Here is a 16,887-nt window from a genome sequence, read left to right on the forward strand (position 1 = left end):
ACTATGTGCCAGGCATGGCCTGAGAGCTGAACGCACAAATCTGAGCAGAAAGAAGGTCAGTCTCTGACCTCAAACGACGTACCTTCTAATGAGGAAAACAACATAAAAGAAAATTGAAAAGGGTGAGATAATCACTGGAAAGCACTTGGCGCAGTGCCTGGCACATAGTAAGAGCTATATAAATGTTGTTCCTCCTTCTCCCCTTTGGGATTAGAGAGGTAACTTTTGAATAAATGTGTGTTAAATGAATGAGTGATTAGATTAATAAATGAAATCCAGCATTGCTAACCATTCGTCCTCTCCTTCCATTGGCAGGACAGTGGTGTATAGCCGCTGAAGTTGGACTTGGGCCCAAACTGCCACCTGGCTCATTCTGTGAGATCAGGATGGCTGACAGCCCTCCAAAGCTCCTCCCTGCTCCCCTCCCCAGAGTTGAATTCCTCAAGTCCTCCCATTTCAAAATTGGGCCTGACATCCGCCTCCTGGAAGGGTGTATGAAGACTACTTTTGATAGCTGTTTCCCTGCCCACTGGGGCGTCCATACAGCTGCCCCCTTTGTGCCAAGCCCCAGCAAGGGGCTCTTCCATCAGGACTTGGAAAAGATCCGAGAGATTGACACCGAGATGCATACAGCCTTTCCTGTCCACGACCTGAGCAGCTCTCAATCAAGCATCAACTTGCCGATGCAAACCAGCAACCTGAAGATGCACGGAGACCCCCGAATCAAAGTCTTCAAGACCACTTTCCAAGAGAAGTATACCTACCCGGGACCTGAAGACTTCAATCCTTTCACCAAGGAAGCCCGCAGGCAGTTCGATAAAGATAGCTTCCCCAGTGGAGACAGAGACAAGTTGGGGATCCCCCTGTCTCACAATCGTCAGGTCTTCGTGCCCCAGCACCGGTTCCCCCAAGTCCAAGCTCCTACCCTGCACCTGGGTGAGGGGGGCACCCTAATGCTGCCCCAGCTCCAAGCCCTGGGCTCTGGCCTTGTCCATGGTCTGTCTTTACCTGATGTCTGGTTCACACTTTGCCCTGGCCTTAGCCTTAAAGGGCCCATAGTCTCAGCTTCTCTCCTTCCTGCTCCCTTCCCCACTCCCTTGGTCTCCTGTTCCCAACCCCCAAGGAGATCAGGAGAGGGCAATGAATGGATAGTAAAGCTGATGTACTTCCCTCTCCCTGGAGATCCAACCACATTTGACTTCCCTAAAACCCTTTCTCAGCTATCAGTCAGCAGGCAGGGGATGGGGGGCATGGCCTTCACCAGAACCTAAGCTGGGCTTTCATCATGGGAAGATTCACCTTTGTCCTACCCCTACGTGCCTGATCTCACCCCTACATGCACCTCCTGCAATGAAAAGACCCTGAGTCTGGGAGTCAGGAGACCTGGGTTTTTGTCCCAGCCTGGTTATTGTCTTGTTCAGTGAATTTGGGTGAGTCCTTATTCTTCTCACCACTGCAATGTCCCTTCTGTAAAAATGAAGCTATTAATCCCCACCTTCCTTTGCTCTCAGTTTTACTGAGATCATGGGAAACAGACAATGTCTGTGTGTCTTTCTCACTACCCCACCTCCTCTTGGTCTTCCTCTTTGTCCTGGTCCTTCCTTGTTTCTATTTCTGGCTCTTGGTCTTTCTTTTTCTCTCCTTCCTTCTTTCTTTGTGTCTCTTGTTTTTCTCTAACTGCCTCTCTTGCTTCTGTGTCTCTGTCTTCTTCCTTCTGTCTCTGTCTCCCTGTCTGTTTTTTTTTCTTTCTATTCTTCTGCTCTGTGTCTGTCTCTGTCTTCATGTCTGTTTTGATTTCTATTCTGTCCTTTTTCTTTGTTTCTTTTCTCTTTCTGTTTTTCTCTTCTCTCCACTCTGCCCTCTCACTATTCTTGCTCTGATGTCACTCTCTTTTTGATTCTGTCTCTCCATGTCTCACCTGGTCCTCACGTTTTTCCTGATTCTCTGATGCCACCTCCCTCTGTCTCTGGGCTTCACTCCTGAAACATTTGTTCTGATCTCTGTCTCTGTTCCTCCCCACCCCCTTTCATCTGTACTGTTGCTAGGAGGACCTTCTCCTCTGAAGTGGGGAATGGAGACTTATCCAGATACCTCCTATAGAGAGGAATTCCAAGGAAAATATATTTCTCCTCACCACCTCTGTGAGAAGGTAAACCTTTGCCTCACTTACTGCAGTGATGAGGTGTAGGCAAAAAGCCCTCTCTGGCTTCATCACTCCCATTGACCATGTGCCTGTCTATTAGCAGCTGAATTCCCACCTGCAGTTAGGAGACTCCAGAATTGGCTTAGAAGGAATCCGTTCAGAGCAGAAGAATGCCTATACTCCTCAGGGCCTGCCCCAGCACAGGTATGGCTAAGATCCTATTGGGAGGTGGTCAAATGGAGGGATAAAATTTGCCTGCACCAGTGCTGAGAAAGCCCATGATTTGGCTCAAGTTGGGAAGGGACCGAAGCATCCCTTGCTGATACCACTACCACACCCCTGGGGGAGCTCACCAAGGCATCTCCTCTTGAAAAGCTGCTGGCCCTTCCTGCCTCAATCCAGTGTCTGAAATTCCACTATTATAGACTTATGCTGTTAGAACTAGAAGGGACCCTAGAGCTGCAGAGATAGGACCCTCTCCTCCTCAAACATACAAATATTTGCCAGGGACCTCAAATTCACTCTTGTTTGCTAGGCTTTCCCCCTTTCTTCCAGGCATCATTCTTTCTCTTTTTTCTCTCTGAATCTTTCTTCCTCTTTTTCTCCCTTTTTTCTTCTCTCCTCTCCTACTTTTTCCTCTTCCTCACTACTTTCTTGTCTTTTCTCCATCTTCTCTTCCTTTCCTCTTCCCCTTCCCTTCTTCCTCTCCCTTCCTTTTCCCCTTTTCCTTCTCCTTCCTCTTTCTCCCTTTCCCCTCTCTTCTCTCGCTCTTTCCTCCCTTCTCCTCCCCTTCTCTTCTCTCCCTTTCTCTCAGCTCACTTGTTCTCCTCTCTTTCTGCCGCGTTCCCCCTAGGCCTCTTCCTGGGCCGGGGGTCGCGGGCAGTCCTCCCCGGGGGACCTCTTCTGCTCCTACACCGAGCCTTCGGTCGTCACCGGCCGGCCTGGCCTCCACCCAGACCGGAATTCACCAGACAGAACGCCAGAGGATCTCGCTCACGGTCTTTATTGGTACATCTTCCACGGCGACTGCTCGACTCTGACTCTCTTCCCCTATCCCCGTACATTATATAACCTATTGCAGCCAATCCAGTGGCGAGAGCTATAACATTGCCTTATATGGACGGGCTTCATCCTAAGCCGGCACCGCCCAGCGATATACCCGGAAAAGCGTTATACCCGGAAAGCTGTAGTCCCTGCCCCACCCTCCACCCAGCCCTAAGCGGCGTCCCACCCCCACCCAAATCCCAACAATTCACCCCTTAAACTAAAATTAAAAGGAAGAAGGGGAAACATAGGGCAGTGCTCACAAAGCGGAATCAAGATCCAACCAACCTGAGGGGTCCTCCCCCACACCTACGGCCCGCAGGGCGCGGTAACCAACCCGCTGGCGGCGAGAAAGCAGGGAGATGCGGGCGCAAAGAACGCGGACCGCAATAAGCAGGGCGAGGAAGGCCGCCGCAGCAGCCAGGTAGGGCCACCACCGCAGTCGGCGCAAAGGAGCCATTCCAGCAAGGGGAGAGGTAACATTCAACCTTTGAACAGTTGAGAAGGGGGTCGGAGAGAGATGCGTTGATGAGGAGCCAGAAGAAAGGGGGTTGGACGCAAACGTCCTGGGGGGGAACAGTCTGAGGAGTCAAGGTCCAATTTTTTCCCTCTTTCTCCCAAGAGAGAACCGCCGCTCCCGGTGAACGATGAGGAACCCCCAGAGCAGGCGAAGTCCAGCTGTCGGGCACATGGCTTCTCAGGATCCAGGAACAGGCCCGCACGGTGTAGCGTCCTCCGAACATCTCTCAAGCAAGGGTCCAACAATTGCTGAGTAGGCGCCGCCACCAGGATATCATCCATATAATGAAGAAGGAGAGCTGAAGGGTGGTCCCGACGGACCGGTTCCAGCACCCCGTCCACATGTCTCTGGCACAGCGTAGGGCTGTTGGCCATTCCCTGCGGGAGAACCTTGAACTCGAACCGCCTGTGGGGACGAGAAACATTAGTAGATGGCAGAGAGAACGCAAACTTGGGGGTGTCTTTCGGGTGGAGGGGAATGGAGAAAAAGCAGTCCTTTATGTCCACCACGGCCAAAGGCCATCCAGCCGGAATGGCCGTGGGAGAAGGAAGCCCGGGCTGGAGCTTCCCCATTGGTAACATAATACGGTTGATGGCCCGCAAGTCCACCAGGAGTCTCCAGCGGCCTTTTCCACCGCGTTTTTTAATGACAAAGGCAGGAGAATTGTAAGGGCTAGTGGAGGGCCTAATTTGGCCCTGAAGGAGCAGACCCTGGACAATCTCCTCCATTACGACGAGCTTTTGCAACGGGAGGGGCCACTGGTCTACCCACACTGGCGTGGCAGATGTCCAAGTGATTCGGGGTGTGGGGGTGCCCGTGTCACGATCAGTGGCCCTCAAGAGTTTAAAGTATCCGGGCCGGACAAGGTAACCTCGAGCTGTGCAAGGATGTCACGACCCCATAGTGCATAGGTGAGACCGGGAACGCACAAAGGGCTAAACTGGCCCTCAAGCGCGTCCCGTCTCCAAGTCATAGGCCTGGCGGCCTCCCATGCCTCCACTACTCCTCCCACTCCCTTTACTGGCTTGCCAGCTCGTCGGCGTGGAATTTGAGGAGGCCACTGGTTGCGGGGCAGCGCGGAGCGATCGGCTCCCGTGTCTACGAGACCCCGCACTGGCTGTCCCTCCACCAGGAGGATCATCATGGGGCGGTCCATTGTGATCTTCTCCATCCAAAGGCAAGAATCAGCCTCTGTGTCCTGGAACGGCACTGCCTGAGCGAGGACCTCACCTGGAAAAATATCAACTAGAATAGGGTGTGGGTTAACTACCAGTAACGGGTCACCGGGGGCCAGCACCTGGGTGGGAACGGTATAGCGGGACTGAAAAGGGTTCCCCGTGGCCAGGAGCACTCCTGCTGGCCCTTGGACCGGGATTTCTATTGCCCCCCACGAGGGAAGGGTGGTTGAGTCTCGCGCCGTAAGGACTGGACCCGGGGGGGGCGAGTTGCCCGCTTTCTCGGCCCCCCGTGCTCGTTTCCCGACTCCTGGGTGGGGTTCCTTTGGTCGGAGCGGCAAAATTTCGCCATATGGCCAGGCTTTCCGCAGCGGAAGCAATTTGGGGTGCCTCGTCCCGACCCGCAGCTTTGTGGACACTGGGCCCGAAAGTGACCCAGCTGACCACATTTAAAGCACCGACGGTCGGATCCGGAGTCCCGGGAGACCGCGAGGCGGTTCAAAGCCTCTACCAGGGCGTCATTTCTCGCGGCCTCCTCTTTCAAGCGATCCCTCCGGTCCCGTTCTATGGCCGTCGCCAAGACTTCCATGGGACAGGGAGGAGCGAGGGACATCACCTTTTCTATCATTTGGTCCGGGGTGGCGTCGGGGGGCAAGGCCGCCAGAGCTGTCTTCGCCTCCCCCCGGAACCCCTCTCGGAGGATCTGCTTAATGATGAGTTCCCGGCCCGGCCCTGCAAACGTGCTGTCCACGTATCTCCGCACTCGCGTGGCAAACTCAAGTGCGCTCTCCCCTGGCTTCTGGCGCATATCGGCCAGGCCAGCTGGGGTTCCTGCAGAGGTACGCCCCAGCCTTTGCCATGCCTGTTGATGCACTACCCGCACATCCTCCAGCTCCTGGTTACTAAAAGTGGCCTGTACCCGGGGATCACTGTATTGTCCCCGGCCCAACAACAGGTCTACCCGCCCCGGGGGCCCCCCGGTGCGCGCTTGGAGCGCTCTAGCCTCCGATTCTTTGATAGCCTGGAACGCCGTGTAGTCCACAGGGCTCAGGACCCCCAACGCGAGGTCATCGAAATCACGCGGGGTCCAGACTGTGGAGACAGTCATATTAGAAAGAAGGCGCTGTGCCAACGGGGAAGCGGGGCCATTCTCCTGCACCGCCTGCTTAAATTCCCTAATGGTCTTCAGCGGCAGGGGCTGAAAAACTCGGGTACCATTATCCAGAAATAATGGAAATGCCTCAGAGATTTCTGAGTCCACCACCTCTCCGGACCGCATAGCTTCACGGATCGCGCGAGGTATCAGAGGAAGGTACCCGCCTGATCTATCCCCCGGGCTGAGCCGCTCATAGCGGCTTTCGCTTTCGCCGTCCAAGTGGGGAAAAGAGGAAGTAGATCTGCGTTCCTGTTCTGGAGGGCGGGGCAGTGGGCGGCCCTCTGGCACACCACCCCTCCCTCGCGCCTCCCCTTCCCCGCAGGAGGGAATCGCCCGCGACTCCTCCCTCGGCCGGAAACCGGCGCCATCTTTGCTGGGTGCGCCCACCGCTCCAAAAAGTCGAACTGCGCCTGAAGCGTGGTAGCAGTTCTCCGAGACTAGTCTTTTCGTCTCTAAAAGGGGCCATTGTCCTGTATGTTCCGCCTGAGGCCGCTCATTTCCCGCCTCCTGCATATCCTCCCAAGGGTACAACGGGGGAGCAGAGGCCGCGGGCCTTGGCCCAGTTACCACCACCTCAGTCAGATCAGTCTCTCCTCCCGGGCCCCCACCGAGCGGCCGGGTCTCCGTCTGAGTCTCTGCCGTGCTGGTGTCCGGAGGAGGCCTGGGGTCGAGCAACCCCTTAATGGCGGCCATCAAGCCAAAGTCCTCCGGAAGAAGAAAACCCGGGCACTGTTTTTGATAAGACAGCATTTGCTGCTGTAAGACCGGAAAACGGTCCGGCTGAAACCCCGAGTGTATGAGCCACGGAGCCACCACCAGCAACTTTTCCACGAGCCGCTTTAGCTGCTCCGTGGAGGCGGACAACCCCCGTTTAGACAAAGCAGTTCTGACCTGTAAAGTTAATAAGTCCCGATCCTCTGGCCGCAGCAAAGGGAGGCTGCGCGCTTGCCCCATCTCCGGGCCTTTCCCCCGTTACCTGCACGGAGAAGCTGTCTGGTCCGCCCTAGTTGGGCTAGTCCCCCCTATCACCGGGGCTCTTCCGGAACTCTGCAACGGTCCAGCCGTCCTAGGCCGGTCCCTGTTCGGGCGCCAACCTGCCGCGTTCCCCCTAGGCCTCTTCCTGGGCCGGGGGTCGCGGGCAGTCCTCCCCGGGGGACCTCTTCTGCTCCTACACCGAGCCTTCGGTCGTCACCGGCCGGCCTGGCCTCCACCCAGACCGGAATTCACCAGACAGAACGCCAGAGGATCTCGCTCACGGTCTTTATTGGTACATCTTCCACGGCGACTGCTCGACTCTGACTCTCTTCCCCTATCCCCGTACATTATATAACCTATTGCAGCCAATCCAGTGGCGAGAGCTATAACATTGCCTTATATGGACGGGCTTCATCCTAAGCCGGCACCGCCCAGCGATATACCCGGAAAAGCGTTATACCCGGAAAGCTGTAGTCCCTGCCCCACCCTCCACCCAGCCCTAAGCGGCGTCCCACCCCCACCCAAATCCCAACATCTTTCGTTTTCTCCTCTGTTCTTTCCTCCTTCCATGTATCTTCTTTTCTTCTCTCTTCCTCCACCCTTTCTTTCCTCTTCCTTCCCCTTCCTTCTTTTTCCTCATTATTCTTTTCCTATCTCTTCTCTTCTTTTTCCTTCACTTTCTTTTTCTCCTATTTCCTATTCTTGCTTTTCATCCCTCCTACCACACAGAATTATTCCTCCCAGGCCCCTGGGGAATGTTTATCACTTAGTTAAATGACAAATGTATAATGTGCCCATTATGTGACAGGCTTTGTACTAGGAGCTGAGTTGTAAACATAATGAATGAAGCAATCCCTGCTCATTAGGAGCTTTCTTTTAATGGGGGGAGACAAGGAGTAGATATATAAGTATACATAGGAAGAGACTCACATCAAAGTAAATATAGGGTAGCTTGGGAGGGAGGGCACTAGCAGTTGGGATCAGGAAAGGGTTCGTGGAGAAGGTGGTGCCTCAGCAGCATGTTAAAGGAAGAGAGGAATCCTGAGAGCCAGAGGTGAGGAGAGGGTACATTCCAGACAGGAAGGCTAGCCATGAAAGCCATAGAGAGCTCCATTTAGTGGTTTGTGTGATGAACATGGGGAGAGAGGGAGTACTGTTCAATGAGGCTGGGAAGACAGATTGGGATGGGGTTGTGAAAAGCTTTAAAAGCCAAATAGAGGAGTGTTTATTTGAACAGAACCTATGGAAGTTGCCAGAATTGATTGAGTAGGGGAGAGACATGGTCAGACCTCTCTTGGGGGAAAATCATTTTGGCTTTAGTGTATAGATGCTCCAGCAAGGTGAGAGACCAGGTAGGAGGGTGTCGAAAAAATCTAAGTGAGAGGTGATAAGGTCCTGATCCAGGGTGCTAGCTGTGGGAGTAGGGACAAGGGATAAGAGAGGAGAGATGTTGTATGGGTAAAAAATAGCAAGGTTTGGCAATTGCTTGAATATGTTGGATGAGGAAGAGGAAGGAATATAGGATAATGTCAAAATTACTAACTTGGGAGTCTGGAAGAAGGATGGTATGTTCAGCAGAACTAGAGAAGCCTGGAAAAGCACTGTGTTTGGAGGGAAAGATAATGAGTTCAGTTCTGGATGTATTAAGTTTGGGATGTCCAATGGGCATTTGGTGATGGAGGATGAAAGCTCAGATATCTAGATCTGGGAGCCATTTGCATAAAGATGATAGTTAAACACATGGAAGCTGGTGACGTTACCTAGAGAAAGAGTGTAGAGAAAGCAGAAAAGAAGGCTTAAGGAAGAGCCATGGGGAACATCCATGGGTAGGGATCATGATATGGATGAGCTTAAGGAAGAAGAGTAAGAAGTCACCCAAGAGGAAAATCGGGAGAGATCAGTATCACACAAATCGGTAGAGGAGAGGAAAGAGTCTCCAGGGGGAAAATGTGGTCAAACAGGACCAAAGGCAGTAGAGAGGCAGAGAAGCTTGAGTAATGAGAAAAAACCATCAGAGTTGACAATTAAGAGATCATTGGTAATTGTGGAGAGAGCAATTTCAGTTGAGTGATGAAGTTAGAAGCCAGAATGCAAAGGCAAGGGAATGGGAATGAGCAACATGCCAATTGCCTTCTGCCAGAGAGATGATGATTTAAAATGCAGAATGAGAAATACATTTTTGAACATGGCCAATGTGGGAATTTGTTTTGCTAGACTAAGTATATTTGTTATGAAGGTTTTCTTTTTATTGTTCAATTGGGGTGGGGTGCAGTGAGAGGAAGAGATAAATGCTTGCAAAGTATCTAAATATATTTTAAAAGAAAAAAGGAAAAAAATAAAATTATATTGATGAAAAAGACTAATAAAAAAGGGAGTAAGAAGAGATACAATGGAGTCTGTAAATGTAGACAACTTTTTCAAGGAGTTTGACTAAGAAATGGAAGACAGATATAGGATAATAGCATAAGCAGAAGGTAGGGTCTAGTGAAGGTTTTTTTTTTTTTAATTGGAGAAATGAGAGAGAGAGAGAGAGAGAGAGAGAGAGAGAGAGAGAGAGAGAGAGAATATGACTGAAGTTACAATTTACTTCTGGAGAAGATGGAAGGGGATGGGAGCAAGTGCAATGAAGAAAGGTTGTCTTTGGCAAGGAAAGGGGCCACTTCTTTGTCAGAGACTGGTAGAGAGGGGGAGAGAATAGGAGATAATATCAAGGGGTTTTGAGGTGGAGAGAAGAAGAGAAAGCTCATGGTGAATGGCCTCAGCAAGGTCCTCAGGTAAGAGACAGTGGAAGGGGTGACATGAAAGGTTTGAGGAGTAAAGAGAGGGTTTATAATAGTTCTGTGAGGAATGAGACTGGGAATCGGTTAGGGAGGACTGTCTTGCCGCAGTGAGGACTCAATTAAGGTTGGAGAACATGAATTGGTCATGTGTCATTTAGTCACTATGGTTGTGTGACTTCCTCCACCTCCAGTTAGCAGCATGTGAATAGGGGTGGTTGGAGGAAGTGATTGATGGGAGTGATCCAGTCTAGGGTTGCAAAGACCTGAGCAGTGATGGGACAATTCAGAGAAGGATTGGAGATGATAGGATAGGATAGGATAGGAAGGATTGTGGGATTGTGTATTTAGAGCTAACCGGGAACTTAAGAGAGTGAATCATTAGTTTACAGATAAGGACTTGCCTGGAGTCACATAACCAGTAAAAGTCTGAGCTGTGATTTGAACCCCTGGCCCTCCACTTCTCAATTTCAGTTCTATCTACTACACCATAGGATGGCTGAAGAGAGCTGAGGGTGTGGATCTAACTTGGGGAGTGAATTGGGCTAGTAGGTACCTGGTGGGACCTAGAACTCCAGAGGAGACTCAGGTGCTTCTTCTGCCAGTCCAGAGGGCTTTGCCTTTCTCTCTCCCTCTATCTCTTCATGGCAGGTATAACAAGAAAGAGGCTGCAGCCAACATTTTCCAGGTGCACATCCAGCCTAGGGATGGCCATTTCCACGCTTATTCCCCAGGTTACAAGGACATGGCTTCTGTGGAAACATCTGGTAGGCAGGGGTAGGGTCTGGATTCCAAGCAGGGCAAGGCAGGGCAGAGTCAGGATTAGGGACAAGGACAGGAATAGAACTATGGCAGGGAAAGTGACAGGCAAGGATGGGGGAGGGTAGGGAATACAGTCCCTGTTGGACAGGGGAGCCTGGTGGGAAGATGACAAATTGGGATCTGACTGGTGGACCCACATATGTTTCCCCTAAACAGAGCCCGTCTTCAAGCAGCAACCCCTATCAGATTCACTACTACTGAAGGGAGACCAAGACCCTGAAAGATGCCGGGAAAGAAGCAACTTCACCACAAATCACCACTTCTTTACCTGGGTCAGTTCCTGCTTCCCCAACAGGGATCCCATTCTCCTGATGGTGGAAGCTTTTGGGGGTAACAATCTTTACTTTTCAAAGTACCTCCCTCACCATCTTCTCAGTTCACAGCTGGTTACATGGAGACGGGAGGAGAGAGGTGCAGGGAAGTGATCACTTTCCTTTCGCCACAGATTAGGAAACTGAGACCCAGAGAGGAGAATAGACTTGCCCCAAGTCACACAATGAGTTAGTGGCAGAGATGAAAGAACAACACTGGTCTACCCATTCCCAATCCAGGGCTCTGTCTCTTGCACAAGTAACTAATCAGTAAACATTTATTAACTATCTACTACATGTCAGGCACTGTGCTAAGTGCTGGGGATACAAAAAGAAGCAAAAGACAGTCCTTACCCACAAGGAGCTTATAGTCTAATGGGGGTGATCACATGCAAATAAATATACAGGATAAATAGGAAATAACTAATTGGGGGAAGGCACTAGAATTAAGAAGCATTGGGGAAGACTTCCTATAGAAGATATGATTCTAGTTGATACTTAAAGGAAACCAGGGAGGTCAGTAGTCAGAGCAGAGGGGCCAGATCATTTCAGGCATGGGGGGAGAGCCAGAGAAAATACCCAGAGCTCAGAGAGTATCTTGTTCATGGAACAGCCAGGAGGCCAGTGCCACTGGATCAAAGAGTATGTCAGGGAGTAAGGTGGTAGAAGACTGGCAAGATAGGTGGGGGTGAGGTTATGAAGGGCAGAGGATTTTGTATTTGATCCTGGAGGTGAGAGGCAGTTTATTGAGTAGGGGTGTGATATTGTCAGAACTGAGCTTTAGGAAGATCATTTTAGTGGCTAAATGGACGATTGAATGGAGTGAGGGAGGATCTGAGGAAGGCAAATCCACCAGCAGGCTATTTGTAATAGCCCAGGCATGAGGTGATAAGGACCTGGACCAGGGTTCGGGAAGTGTCAGAGGAGAGAACATATTTGGGAGATGTTGCAAAGCTGAAATTGATAGGCCTTGGCAATGGCTTGGATGTGGACAGTGAGAGATAGCGAGGAGCCCAAGATGACCGCTAGGTTATGAGCCTGAGGTTGGGAGGATAGTGCTACCCTTGACAGTATTAATGAAGTTAGGACGGACTGAGGATTTAGAGAGAAAGATAATGAGTTCTGGTGTGGATGTATTAGTGTTCAAGATGTCTACTGGACATCCAGTTCAAGATGTCTGAAAGGCAGTCTGAGATGTAAGACTGGAGGTCAGCAAAGAGGTTGGGGCAGGACAGGTAGATTTGAAAATCATCAGGTTAGAGATGGTAATTCCATCCATGGGAGCTGACAAGATCACCAACTGAAGTAGCATAGTAGGACAAGAGAAGAGGGCATAGATCAGAAGCCTGAGGGTCACCTATGGTTAGAGAGCATGACCTGGATGAGGATCCAGCAAAGGAGCCAGAGGAGAAGCAGTCAAAGAGATAGGAGGAGAATCAGGAGATTGCCTCCCTCCTTATCTCTCCAGCCACCCTAAGTGTAACTTCTGACCTTGGCATCTGGGGAAAGGTCCTGGCCAGGGCCTTGGGGGAGGAGGAAAATCCTTCCTTACCCAGTTTCTGTGCCTGAGAAGGAGTAACAAGGGGCATCCAGCCGAGCTCTGGGTTCTCAGAACTCTTAGTGATAGATCACTGCAGGGATGGGAGGAGGTAGGGAACCCCAGCCACACAATAATAGCTAGCATTTATCTAGTGCTTTACAAACGTCGCCTCCTTTGATCCTCCGAACAGCCCTGAGAAGTGGGTGCTAGGGAAACTGAGGCAAACAGAGGTGAAATAAATTACCCAGGGTCACAAAGCTGGTAAGTAAACCCTAAGGCAGCATTTTAACTTGGGGGTCTCAGGGGTCTTCTCCATGATGGCTGAAGCCCACAGGAAAGGTAGGTGAATTTCTCGAGGTCAGCGTTCTTTCCATTGCATCACACTATTTCCAGGCTGTGGTAACTTTGCTACTGGGCACCTTGCTAGATAGTTCCTCTGTGAAATTCTGATCCTTGCTATCTTTTTCTTTTTTTAATTAAGATTTTTTATTTTTAGTTTACAACGCTCAGTTCCGCATGATTTTGAGTTCCAGATTTTCTTCCCCCTGCTTCCCCCTGCTTCCCCAAGACGGCATGGCATCTGATATATCTTCTACATATAACTTTGCACTGAACTTATTTACACAATAGTCAACTTGTAAAGAAGAATTATGACCGATGGAATGAATTATGAGAGAGAAGAACTTGCTTTCTTTTCCCTCCTTCCTTCCTTCCTTCCTTCCTTCAATGCAGGATGCTACACTTTTAGATATTTGGATTGACAGAACACATGAGTAGTTTTTAATCTCGGCCTCTTTAAAAAAATAGATTCTTATTGCTATCTTCCATTTCTATTACCTAGATTTCCCCTTGTATCCCTCTCCTTCCCTCACCCTGAACTAGAGAGCCATCTTTTATAACAAAGGATTAAAAAAATTAAAAAGAGTAACAAGGAAAAACAAATTCAGCAAATCTGACATTATAAGCAATCTTCTGCAGGTAGGAGCAGACCTCCCCTCCTTCTCTCCTCCTCTTCCCCTCTGCAAAGGAATAGTTGGGGTGTGCCTTCTCGCATCTCTTCGTTTACCACCTGGCTCTGCTTCTCTGCACTTCTCCATCAGGCCCACGGGCTATGTACCTTCTTTTTCCCTACGCCCTTTCAGCTTCCTTTTGTATGCTGTTTTCAGCCATTAGATTTAAAGCTACTTAAGGGTAAAAATTGTCTTTTTTTTTGTATTTGTTTCTCCCACTTAGTATCTGCCTGGCACATAGTAGGTACTTAATAAAGATTTATTGACTGAGCTTCTCCCTTTTTTCAGTTTGAGAACTTTTTGCTCAAATTAACCAGACTTTAGGCAAATATTTTTAATAGGTCTCTATAGGTCCACTTCATCCCTGACCAACAGCTCTGTCATTCTTATATTTTAAGCTGTGGTCATAGAAATAAAAATCTAAAGCTGAAAGGGACCTCAGAGACCATCTCCAGGGATGGGGAAGCTTCAGCCTCAAGGCCACATGTGGCCTTCTAGGTCCTCAAGTGCAGCCTTTTGACTGAGTCCAAGTTTTACATAACATTTGTTCTATGAAGTTTGGATTCAGTCAAAGGGTTGCACTTGAGGAACTAGAGGTTCCCCACCCCTGTACCCACTTCTTCATTTTACAGACGAAGGAACTGAGGGCCCAAGACAGGGTGTGCTGGAGCAACCTCTAACCTAGCTAATTGTTAAGTTTTTAACATGAACGTTTAGACTTTGGAAATCTGCAAACGCTACAAATCAGGGCTTGTTATTTTGTTCATGGTCTAGACTTAAAGTGATGGAAAAAATGGTAATAATGACGATTAAATTTCCAAATGTGTCAGAAGCCCATTTCCCCCTCTCCTTCCCTGCCCCATGGAACTGGTTGTTTAATATTTACCAGTACACCCTTGGCCATAGGTCACCCACTTAGTGAGCCAGTGGAGGAGAGATTTGAACCCAGGTCCTCTGATTCTAGAAGCCACACTCTTTCTATTGTACCACACTGCTTTAAAAATTCTAGATCTTCTCAGATATTATTTTCTTTTTTTTTTCTAGGTAATTGGAGTTAAGTGACTTGTCCAGAGTCACACAGCTATTAAATATCTGGGGCTGGATTTGAACTCAGGTTCTACTGACTCCAGGGCTGGTACTCTATCCACTGGGTGATGGTATTCCTCAGACACCATTTTCTTAGCCAGCTATTTACTTCCTAAAATGGTTATTCTGGCACTCGAGGCCTTTCTTCAGCTGCCTGACTTTTTCTTTCTTGCAGCTACCCCAAATGTGCCCTCCCTTCCAAATAGGCCAATCTCCTTATGTTCTCCTCAACACCTGAGGCTCATTCTCCATTTTGCTCCCTCCTAGATGAAGCCTGAAGAAAGTACCAGGGGACGAATCAATACGCTGAAAAGTCATGTGATCTTGGGGGAGAAGAATCCAAAGCCAGAAAACATGGTCACCACACACCAGAAGTGTTTCTCATACCCCAAACCATCTTCATCAGGGACAGTTAGGACTCGTTTGCTCTTGGAAAGTAATGTCAAGTTGGGTACCAATGGTGAGGCTATAGAACCTATGGGAGTTTGTCTCCCAGGGTCATTGAATGCCCTGCTTTGCCCTGACTCTCCAGCTAGCTGTGACAAAGGGCCCTATGTTTCTGCTCAGGCTAGGGCCTCCTGTGGGGTTCCTGGGAGGCTGGGTTTTTATGGACAGCTCTAACCTAGAGGCTTGGCTGACTAACCTCATGTCAGCTCCTTCAGGCCTAGGGATCTTCTTGCTTTCAGCCCCTAGGTCAGTCTCCTCTCTCCAGGATTTCAAGCCTCCTCTTCACCCTTAGTTCTTGCCCACAGAGATGGATTTCCTGACAACCTCGAGTCAGTTGGGACCCCATTCAGTCAAGAAGAATCCAGTGCCTGAGGAGATAAAGGAGAGGGTAAGAGGCCCAGAGCTTTGAGGAGAGGGAGGGAAGGACAAAGGATCATTTTCCCCACTGTCCCCAAACTCTCCTGTTCCTTAGTCTCTTTTAGCAATTTACTCAAATCTAAAACTGAGTCTGATAGGTGGGCTGGGTGAGGGACCTCAAATCACCTCCATCATGCTCTTTTTCCCTCCTCTATTCATAAATTTGTTCCCTAGGACCTGTTCAGCCCCAATTCCCAGCACTGCCCTAGACAACGGAGTTCACAATGGCCACAGATGAGGCTGGGGTCTGCCAAGGTTGTGTCTGGTTATGGGGACTGAGTGAAGTGATGATGGGGAACCCCTAGCTTCAAAGGGGATCTTTTGTGTCTCCTTAGGTTAAATATGCCCACATCCTGCCCCCTCAGCCTGACCACGAATTTTCCACCGAATACAAGGACAGCTACCCATTCAAATATGTTGGTCCATTGGTCCAGCGGGAGAGTGACTTTCAAGAAAGCAGCGTGCCCCTGGGTTTGCAGAAGCGCTGGGCAGGCAAAGAAATTGTGATCCCCTGCTGAGCAGGGCCAGCCCTGCTGCTGTGGGCATCCTTGTTCCCTGTCCTTCACAAATTCTACTGACCTTTGACCCATTATGGACACCTGCCACAAACCCTGCCCTGCCCACAGACCATGGCCCCCATCTTAGAGCAAAAGGAAAACAAGATTTTCTCTCATTTTAAGAGTTGTGACCTTAATATATAGGTAGTAGCAGAGGAAGGGGCAACCTTGGGAACTCCCCCCTGCAAACTGCCAGGTTCACTTCCCGGGAATGCTGCTTTTAGTGGGACCATCCGCTCCCTCCCCCTTACACCCAGGAATTGCTAGCAATCTCAGTGAGCAGGAGGCCCCATGGCCCGGTCTGGGTGTGGCCATCTTTTAGGAAGGACATTGATAAGCTGGAGTGTGTGGCAAGAAGGTGAGGGACCATGTTATGTGGGGCTATGTCAAAGGAAATTGGGTTGGGAAGAGAAGACTCAGGGAGGAAGGATGTGAGAACTGCTTTTGAGTAATTGAAAGGGGGCTGGTCTGGCTTCTCCAGGGGGATGAAATAGGAACACTGGGGTCAGACACAGAAAGGCACATTTTGGCACCAAATAAGGAAGGAATTATTAAGATCTGCCTGTCATTAGATGTGTCCAAGAAGAGGCTGAGCCAGTTCCTATCAGGGAATCTGGAAGAGATCCTCCCTGATCTGGAAGGAGATTGAGCTGGAGACCTCTGAGCTCTGACAGAGCTCATGGTCAGAGTGACTATAATGCTGGTAGGAGTGAGGATGGCTGCTTGGCTGCAAGAAGGGCCAAGCTAGAGGCTGCCCTGTGAAGGACGTCCCACCCTCCCACCCCACCTCCCCGCAGTGTCCTAGGCTGTGCTAACAGGCAGATTAGAGAAGGGAAGTGACATATTCCTGAGGAGCTCATGGGCTGATGGGGGAGATGACAGGACAGCAAATTCAAGGCAGCGTTAA

The 16,887-nt window shown here is 50.0% G+C and overlaps 1 protein-coding gene across 1 annotated transcript; it reads left to right on the forward strand.

The window, feature by feature from the left end:
- The first annotated feature begins 386 nt into the window (after nt 1-386).
- TEX45 (testis expressed 45) lies at nt 387-15,941 on the forward strand. The gene is made up of 8 exons (XM_036741908.1): nt 387-936; nt 2,046-2,149; nt 2,247-2,347; nt 10,442-10,557; nt 10,769-10,884; nt 14,827-15,019; nt 15,312-15,394; nt 15,759-15,941. The coding sequence occupies exons 1-8, from the start codon at nt 387-389 to the stop codon at nt 15,939-15,941; spliced, it is 1,446 nt and encodes a 481-aa protein (XP_036597803.1).
- The last annotated feature ends 946 nt before the right edge of the window (nt 15,942-16,887 follow it).

Source organism: Trichosurus vulpecula, chromosome 1 (genome assembly GCF_011100635.1).
Source record: "Trichosurus vulpecula isolate mTriVul1 chromosome 1, mTriVul1.pri, whole genome shotgun sequence".
NCBI classification, from domain to species: Eukaryota; Metazoa; Chordata; class Mammalia; order Diprotodontia; family Phalangeridae; genus Trichosurus; species Trichosurus vulpecula.

What these genes read in the sequence shown, in the direction of transcription:
- TEX45 (XM_036741908.1), top strand. Translation starts at nt 387, where the DNA reads ATGGCTGACAGCCCTCCAAAGCTCCTCCCTGCTCCCCTCCCCAGAGTT. An exon ending in CAGGGCCTGCCCCAGCACAG is followed by an intron (nt 2,348 to 10,441) that starts GTATGGCTAAGA and finishes TCTTCATGGCAG; the next exon opens with GTATAACAAGAAAGAGGCTG. An exon ending in GGCTTCTGTGGAAACATCTG is followed by an intron (nt 10,558 to 10,768) that starts GTAGGCAGGGGT and finishes TCCCCTAAACAG; the next exon opens with AGCCCGTCTTCAAGCAGCAA.